Source organism: Fringilla coelebs, assembly GCF_963513975.1.
Source record: "Fringilla coelebs genome assembly, chromosome: 11".
Lineage (NCBI taxonomy): Eukaryota > Metazoa > Chordata > Aves > Passeriformes > Fringillidae > Fringilla > Fringilla coelebs.
The window spans coordinates 8,749,677-8,758,798 of NC_140037.1; the positions used below are offsets into that span (position 1 = coordinate 8,749,677).

Below are 9,122 nucleotides of genomic sequence, written 5' to 3' on the forward strand. Positions count from 1 at the left end.
GGACAGCTGGACCCTGGGACAGCCGGACCCTCGGATGGCCGGGCCCTGGCACAGCCGGGCCCTGACACAGCCGGGCCCTGGCACAGCCGGGCTCTGGCACAGCCGGGCCCGGGATGGGGTCCCGGCCTTGTTCCCCCCGCGGCCCGCGGTGCCCAGGCGAGGCGGCAGCGCCCCCCAGCGGCGGGGCACCCCGCGCCCCGCCCACCCCGTAGGGGGCGGGGTCTGCCCGCCCGGCCCCGGTAACTTTCCAGCCCTGCCCACGTGGTGCGGCGGCGGCCGCCCCCTGGCGGCGGCGATTGGCGCAGGCGGGCCCGCCCCCCTGCCTGCCGCGGTGCCGGCTCTGCGCTGCCGGCGGCCGCACCGGGCGGGGGCACCGGCACCGGCGCGGGGCACCGGGACCGCGCTCGGCACGGCACGGCACGGCACGGCACGGCACGGCACGGCACGGCACGGGCTCACCATGATCGTGTGTCCCCAGAGCGTGGAGCACCCCCGAGGAAGCCGATGCCAGCGGCTGCCGGGGCAGGTAGGACCCGCCCCGCCGCTACCACCGGAGCCCGTACAGGAGCACCGGGCTTAACCCTGCTCGCCGCCACCGGGCCGGCACGGCTAGGGCACCAGCAGGCCGGGGCATTCCCGCTGCCCACTGGCGGTGCGCGGGGTCAGCGAGGCTACGCTCTCACGATGCCGCACCCGGCAGCTCGGTCTTGGTCCTGGTCCTGGTCCTACTCCCGGTGCCGGTGCTGGTGCCGGTCCCGGTGCGGCGGTGGCGTCCCTGTCCCCTTTGTGCGGGATGCGGGAGGCGCCGTGGCTCCATCACTGCCAATCAAACTTGTTTTTCTCTCTCCGCCTGCACTGCCCGCGCCGCTCACCGGGGGCGCTGCCGCCGCCGCCGCCCGCACAATGGGGCCCCGGGTACCGGCCCCGGGTACCGGCCGCCGGCACCGCCGTAGGGGTCCCTGCCGCAGTCACTCGTACTTCCCCCGTCCTCTCCAATACCCAGGCACAAGGGCCGGGCGAGAGGTGCAGCCGCGGCACCGTCTCCAGCGAACGTTACCGGAGGAGCCACCGGTACCGATGGAGCCGCGGTGTCGCCGGGCGAAGGGAAGAACCCCGGCCGGGCGGGGAGCACGGCGGAGTTCGCCGACCCCTCTCGCGCACATCCCGGCGCTGTCCGGGCTCCTTCAACCTCCTGCCTTCTTTATGTGCTCACGCCTGCCGCCCGGGAGCGCCGGGGCACCGTTCCCCCGGGGTCCGCCGGGCGGGGAGGGGACGAGGTTGGTTGTGGGTACGCATTTGAGGTGCCCGTTAAGAGTTCGGGGGGCTCGGACACACGAAGGTTCCTCTGGGGAGGGAGGCGATGCTCCCACAGCCTGGGAGTGCGAGTGGAGGCACTCTGGTAGGAGGAGGAGGGCTGTGGCCGAGGAGGATGAGGAAGGTGGCATCGGGGCCAATGCCAGAGGCTGGAGAGGCAGAACTGAGAGAATGTGGCAGGCGGTGCCGGTAGGAGACACCCTGGGTTGAGCTGTGCCTTTGAGAGTGGGCAGTTTAGCCTGGCCAGGGGCTGAGAGCCGAGGAGGTGGCTGTTCTGCACCTTCATCCCCCCCTTCCGTCATCATCTCCTTCCAAGACATATGTGCTTGGTTGCTTGCTCCATCATCACCTGGACAAGCGGAGTGAGGAGAGCTGGCAGCACCAAAGGCTGAGCCATGGTTGCACAGCTCCTTACTGGGACCACCTTTCCCCAGGGGGAGTGGAAGGGCCCTTGGCTCCTCCACCTCAGCCCTCCAGGAGAATACCAGTGGCTGTAGTCCCTTGGGTGTCCTCACAGCATCTCACTTCCCCAGGAAGAGGGACTTTGTAGGAGACTTTTGCAGGTCACTTCTGGCTTTCGTCTTCTCCTGTCAATCAGAGAGGCTGGTGCTTTTCATCTTTCCATTTTGAGTTTTGGGGTTTTGTGGACCCCTTTTACCAGAGGAAATGAAGAGGACACTCTAAATGTCAAGTCAACCTCTTGACACTTGAGCTGGTGTTTTCACCAGAAGTACAGGATGGTGGAAAATAGCCTGAGCTGCTTCCTGCACTGCCTGTGTGGGTGCAACTGCTCTGTGCTGCCACACAGCTCACCCCTGCTCTGTCTGTCCCTCAGCCCTGGCTGCTCTGCCACGCACCCTGTAGTTTTGGTGTTTTGCAGAAGTGCTCCTGGTTTTGTCCTATGCCACCATTGTTGCCATGCTCCAGTCACCAGCCTTTGGGTGACTGCAGTGAAGAGACAGGTGGAAGGAACAAAACAGTGGCATCAGCAGGGCCAGAATTTCCCAGGAGAGATTTCAGTTCAAGCCTGGGAGAAGAGATACATCCTTTGCATCCAAGGGTGCTGCCTGGGCTCCCACATGCGAGCAGGAGCTGTGACTTCCTGTGTGACAAAGAGTAGCACCTGCTGTACCTGTACCTCGGGGTGGGCAGGCTGCAGGTGCAGATCATGCTGTTGGGTGGGAATTGTGGCAACACGGTCCTTGAAGCATGGCAGCTGCCTGGGCATCTTTCTAACATCCCTGCCCTCTGTACCCACCACCCTTTCAGGAGGGGCTGGAGCAGTGCTGGACCCTGGTGCAAGGCTGGCGTGGACATTGCTGGGGGTGTCTGGGCCCCCATTGCTGAACTGCCCATCTGTGTTTTCTCTGGTGGGCACAGAGCTCTGCTCTGTGCTGCAGGACCCCCTCCCATGCTGTCCACTTGGGTAGCATGTGGAGAGCTCTTCTGTGTGCTCCATGATCACTGGGAAGGTACCAGGACATAGTTTGCCTCTTGGCTTGCCAGGGCAGGAGCCTGGAAGCCCCTCTGCTGTTTCCACAGCTCTCTCACATCTCGGTACTGGGCCGGAGGGCTCTGGGCTGGCAGATGGGCTGCTCCATTCTGGAATGTATTTTGTGTTGTGCTTTTCCTGATCTGGCCTTGCACCACTACAAGGAACATCATTCCTTGTTTGCCCTTTGCTTCAGCTCACCATGCAGAGCCTTCTCCCAGGCAGAGACCAACCTGTGTGTCTTGCTACCTTGTGTCACTGAGCAGTGCTCTGCCTGACAGCTGTGAGTGTCCCTCTGGCAGCACCAAGCTGGGAGAGGAATCTCTGCCGCTTGCAGAGCCTGGGCTTAGCTGGGGCGTGCTGTTGCAGCAGGGGCTGCTCTGGGAAGAGCTAAGCAGAGTGTGTTTCCTGCAGGTAGTGAAGATGTCCAGCAGCGACCCTGAGTGCCCCCAGTTCCTCTTTGTGAAGGTGCTGGCAAGCCGAGGGCGGCTGGAGGCGGTGACCCAGCAGATGGGCTACCACCCCCAGTACCTGGACAGCTTCCTCAAGACGCAGCACTACCTGATGCACATGGACGGCCCTCTGCCCTTTGACTGCCGGCACTACATCGCCATCATGGTGAGCCCTGCTGGGAGCTGCCAGAGGGGAGAGGGGCTCTGCTCAGCCCTGTGAGGCTCTGCTTCACCTCCAGCAGACAGCCTGTGCTATGGGCTTCTCATCAGGGGCCAAAATCACAATGTCCTGGAGGTTAAGTGAGAGGTGGGTGTGGGAACCTGTCCTGCTGGGGCAGTAATGCTGATGTGCTGCTCTTGCAGGCAGCAGCCCGGCACCAGTGCCGGTACCTGGTGAACCTGCACGTGCTGCAGTTCCTGCGGGCAGGGGGGGACCCCCAGTGGCTGCGCGGCCTCGAATTCATCCCCCCCAAACTCCGCAACCTCAATGAGATCAACAAGATCCTGGCACACCGGCCGTGGCTCATCACCAAGGAGCACATTGAGGTACTGGGAAGGGCTATCAGCCAGGGACCAGGATGGCAGTGGGAACAGCAACGTCCCCAGGGCTGCCAGCACCCTGCCCACCTGCCTGTGTCACATTGCCTGTCTGTCCATGTTCTGCAGAAGCTGCTGAAGATCAGCGAGTGGAGCTGGTCACTGGCGGAGCTGGTGCACGCTGTCGTCCTCCTGGCACACTGCCATGCACTTGCCAGCTTTGTTTTCGGCTGTGGCTGTGAGCAGGACGAGGGGCTGGGGGGCCGAGGCTCGCTGAAGCCACTGTCACTTGGGAACCAGTGCTTCTGTGAGGCCACTGCTGGCAACAGCTACGGCCAGGAGCTGCTGCGCATCAACCGCAAGCGGGTGAGCCCCCGAGGGCGGCTGTGCAGGGGATGGGGGGACGCTGCTGGGAGCACTGCCCTCACCCCCAGGCCTGTGTCTGTGCAGTCCCTGGACTCCTGCATGGAGCTGGACTCCCTCCGGGAACGCATGCAGCGGATCCACGTGGAGACTGAGGGCAGGGACGAGATGAGGCTGCTGCAGCAGGACCGAGAGGAAGGTGAGGGGCAGGGAGAAGGGGAGGGTGTGTAGGGTGGGAGTTCATACGGCACACCTGTGTGTTTGTTGCTCCTCTATGCCTTACATTTTCCATGATGTGTGGTTCAGAGGGGCTCATGGGATGCATGTGGGGCAGAGCAAGGGCTGGTTGATGTGGCTGGGAACAGGGCAGCTGAGCATTGCTCTGACCCAGCTGCAGGGCTCTCCCCTCTTGCAGATACTGACGGGGAAGTCACTGGTGCCACCAACCTTGCATGCTACATGCAGGACCCTGACTTTGGATACCAAGACTTTGCCCGGCGTGACGAGGATCAGACGCAGGTATTCAGAGTCCAGGTAAGACTCCTGCTCTCTGGGTGGGCAGCAGCTTGGGCTGCCCCTCCCCTCCCATAAATAGTGGCAGAGTTGACCATGCAGACTGGCCCTGCCCTACTAGGGTTGGGAAGAGGGAGGTGACTTCTGTCCCCAAGGATTGATGATTTTTTTCACATGGCCCTCATGGAGGGAAGGGTAAAAATCATTCAAAAGCTGCTTGAAAAGGGGTGTGGTTTGGGCAGAGCTACCTCCAGAGCATATTCACTGAATTCTTCTGCTTCCCGAGGTATCCAGCCCTTCTTCCTGGGAACATGCTTCATGCTCCTTTTTGCAATTGCAAAATCCTCTTGCTGTGCTCAACAGGACTACTCCTGGGAAGACCATGGCTTCTCACTGGTCAACCGGCTGTACTCTGACATTGGGCATCTCCTGGATGAGAAGTTCAGGATGGTGGATGGCCTGCAGAGCAGTGCCATGGCCAAGCGGCAGGGCTGTGAACCCTCTGTTTTCAAGCGGGGCATCTGGAACTACATCCACTGCATGTTTGGCATTAGGTGGGGAAACCAACCTCATGGTCCAGGGGAGAAAACTGAGCTGGCCTGGGCGGGAGGAGGGTAGGGCACTGTGTGTCATCCTCATGAGCATGGAGAAGGGACAGAGGTGAATCCCCTGCCTGGATGTTGAGACAGGCAGGGAAGAGATACTGAACTGTTCTGGCCAGGGCAGGGGGCTTTGGGGCAGGTTTTGGGGCCTGGTGGTTGCTGCCATGTGCCCTGTGGCTGTGCCATGCCCCAGGCAGACCATAGGCAAGGTGCTGGCCATGACTCCCCACTGTGCTCCCCACAGGTACGATGATTATGACTATGCAGAAGTGAATCAGCTCCTGGAGCGAATACTCAAAGTTTACATTAAAACTGTAACCTGCTACCCAGAGAAGACAAACTCAGAAATGTTTGACAGGTTCTGGAAGCAGTTCAAGCACAGTGAAAAGGTGGGATAGTTGGCCCCTGGCTCTGGCTGTGGTGGGGCTGGAAGTGGGCAGGGGCTGCAAGCTGGGGTGCTTTGGGGGGTGTATGGGAGATCTTTGAGCCACCAAACCAGTCTGAGGCAGGTGGGGGGAATGGAACCTGGCTGTTTGTAAGGAGTTGGGCTTAGTGTGGCGTGGGGCTGCCCACTGTGATGAGACCAGGGGCACCAGCAGCACAGGCATCTCCAAGGTCATTACCCCAGTGGTGAGTGCTTCCTGGCGAGCCCGCTTTCAAGCTGTAACTCATAGGAGCAGCTGCTGTGGGTGTCAGGGACTGTGCCGCTGCCAGCCTGGAACGCTGGTGCCAAGTATGCAGGGGACTCCCTGGCACGCAGCTCTGCGAAGCAGCTACAGCCTACAGGACTGGGAGGAGGGGAAAAGGGGAGCTGCCTGAGCTGGAAAAATTGGTGGCATTTTGATGACGAAAGACTCGCTTGCCCAGGTGGGCAGCTGCTTGCACCGCTGAGCACAGCACACTTCGGCTGCCTGAGCCTCTTGCTGTTCCTGCAGGTCCACGTGAACCTGCTGATCCTGGAAGCCCGGATGCAGGCAGAGCTGCTGTACGCGTTGCAGGCCATCACCCAGTACATGATCTCCTAGATGCTGGAGCTGCGGCAGGGCCTGGCAGCCTCCTCTCTCCCTGAACTCGTGCGGGACCCATCACGCTGGGACCGACGGCGAGGGATTCCTTGATTTAGTTCACTTGACTGTATTGTTCCTTTTTGTTGGTTCCCCACCCCTGCCTTGTGGGGGTCACTGAGTGGCCCTGTTACGTGCAATTACCAAACTGTGAGGCAAGTCCGTGCTGCTGAGATGCTGGAGACTTGAACATGTCCAAGGAGGACTGCCAAAAACATGGGGGAGAGGGAAGTGGGAGGGGACTGGGGCCAGATTAGAGGGATGCTCTGTGCCTGGGTGCTGTGGGAGCCTCAGTGGCACAGGGAGGGCAGAGGGGAGAACTGGCTTCCTTCCTTGTGCTGCAGTGGCTGCTCTGCTTGCAAAGCCACGCTTGGGCACCTGTCCTCATTGGGCTGGTGTCTCTCACTTGGGAACAGTGTGGGCAGCATGTGGGTGTCTTGCAATGTTCTGAGTTGCAGGGTTAAGCAGCAAGAAGCACTGGCTCCTAGCAAGGGCCCTTCCCCAGGACAGCAAGGGGATGCACTTGCTGCCTGCATGTTATGTTCTTTAGGTCTATGTGCCAAACCCTTCTGGGATGGACAAGAGATGACCCAGCAAACTCCAAACTGTGAAGCTCTTGCTGGCAGAGCATCCTCGTGCTTTGCTTTCTCCGACAGCGGGATGAGAAGGTCTTTGACAGTATTCAGGCATTGGAGGTTTCTGCTGGGGGCTTTGGCAGTCCTAAGCCCCTCCTCTGCTTCCCTAAGCAGAGAGGCAGGAGGAACAAGGGAAGCTTGTTAATGTGTTTTGAGTTAATGTGGTTTATATTTTCTTACCACCATGAGAGGGCTGAGGTCCTGTGCCCAGTCACTTGCTTAACAGCATGGTGGAGGAGCCTGTGGTCAGCACAGGTAGGCTACAGGAAGCTTCTCCTTGAATGTGGGTTGGGGGGCACTCCTGGGACTGCCCCATCTGAACAGAGGCAGCCTGTCCACCAGCCTTGCCCTCTGCCTGGGGGGGCTACATCACCATTCCCCCCATCTCCCTGGGCTGCTCCCTGCCTGTGCCACAACCCCTGGCTGGAGAGATACAAGGGCACCAGTGCAGGCTCCACAGAGCAGCAAAAGGGGAATGAAGCCACCCGTTGTAAGTGGGAGCCTGAAGCAAGGGCAGCTGTCGAGTCAGCCAGTGCACGCTGCTTCAGTCGACCTGTTTACTGCGTAAATATACGGGGAGAAAACCTTGTGTATGGAAGCTACAGAAAAAGCCTATTTTTGCTATAAATATATTATGTTTGACATGGATGTGTGCTTTATTTCTGCTAGATTTTGGGAAACTTGCACAGTTGCTCTGAAGGCAGGACAGCAATGTCTGGCTGACCACAGCACTGAGATGGCCCACGTGTCAGGAAACCCAACGTGCTCAGCCAGGCTGGGGTCATGCACTGACAGCTCTGGTCCATGGCCAGCAGCTGGTCACTGAGACTACACCTATCCTGTTCAGCTCAGCTCTGTCCTCTTGCCATGCTCAGATAAGCAACTGCTGCAGCATTGTGTGTTTGATAGGAAAAGAGGGAAGTTTTTCAAGGGGCTGTGGTGTTCCAGCAAGGAGGAGTGGAGTGTCCCAAAGGAAGGAGCTGGCTGGTACCTGGTCACACGTGGCAGGTGCTGCTTCTGCAGCTGAAGAAAAAGCCTTTTGCTCACACTCCCAAGCAGACGCCGCCCAGTGAGCAAGGCCAGGAACCAGGACCAGCTTTTTCCTGATCCATGCTGCTGATGCTTTCCCTTCACTGGGGCTAGGCCTGCTTGTACTGGACCAAGCTGCTGCCTGGGCAGTGAAATACCCAGACAACTGGTGCTGGGTAGTACCAGCTGAGTCAGTACTGGTGCTGGAACAGTGACACCAGTTCAAGCATGACTGGTGCTGGGACAGCTGCCACCAGGCTTGGCTAGACAGTGCTGGGACTGACTGCTGTACTATCAGCCCCAGTGAGGGCTGGGCAGGGATCAGGCAGCTGGCTGTACTGCTCGCTGCCAGGGGTAGCATTGGTTAACCACAGCAAGCTAGCTGCCTGCCAGCCAGCTTGCCAGGCTCCCTACTGTCCCTGCAACAGCAGCTCTAGCCCCTGCAGGGCTGGGATGAGCCACAGCAGCCAGTTCCCCACAGGGCTCACTGCTGGTGAGGCCAGCAGTGTACCTGAAGTGCTGGGCAGCCTGGGCTGGCTCCCAGCCTGCTGCCAGCAGCAGCACCCTCACCTCCCACCACCACCCCGTGCTGGCCAGGAAAGGGACAAGGCAGTGACAGACAGCATGGCTCTGGCTGGGGGTGAGGGGCAGCCTGTCCCAGGTGATGTGAGGCTGGCTCCCTTTTACCTCATCTCTACACCTGCACTAAGGCTGGCCTTGGAGCTGCCACACACTCCAGCTCACAGACAAATACCAGCCACACCAGTAAGATGAAAGGCTCCATGCTTTCTCAAGCCTGACCAGAAACAAGCAGAGCTGCTGGCAAGGCCAGGAGAGACTGCAGGCAGTCACACACAGCATGCCACAAGTCTGGCAATTTCAGCGCTTGGGTCCCTGTCCTGGTGGCCACTGCATCCTTCATGTGCTTGGGCTAGGATATTCCTCCCTATTGCTCTGTGGCTGGAAGTACTGCCACAGTACAGATTACAGAGCAGCCACAAAAGGGGAATGAAGCCACTTGTTGTAAGTGGGAGCCTGAAACAAGGGCAGCTGTCACGTCAGCCAGTTCCTCTGCAGGAACCATCCAGGATATCCTGCACATGGGAGCTGGGACACTGACT

General features: G+C 59.9%; 1 protein-coding gene across 2 annotated transcripts; it reads left to right on the plus strand.

Annotated features, from left to right (window-relative positions):
• Positions 1–323: 323 nt before the first annotated feature.
• Positions 324–6,540, plus strand: LOC311158089 (sestrin-3-like). 2 transcript variants are annotated; one of them, XM_084213231.1, is made up of 9 exons: positions 324–526; positions 3,221–3,424; positions 3,622–3,804; positions 3,925–4,161; positions 4,246–4,357; positions 4,556–4,692; positions 5,035–5,225; positions 5,518–5,662; positions 6,209–6,540. In XM_084213231.1, the coding sequence occupies exons 1-9, from the start codon at positions 461–463 to the stop codon at positions 6,296–6,298; spliced, it is 1,365 nt and encodes a 454-aa protein (XP_084069357.1). In that variant the 5' UTR covers positions 324–460; the 3' UTR covers positions 6,299–6,540. The 2 variants fall into 2 exon arrangements, with proteins under 2 accessions (XP_084069357.1, XP_084069358.1); XM_084213232.1 differs by having other exon boundaries at positions 4,574–4,692.
• Positions 6,541–9,122: the final 2,582 nt, after the last annotated feature.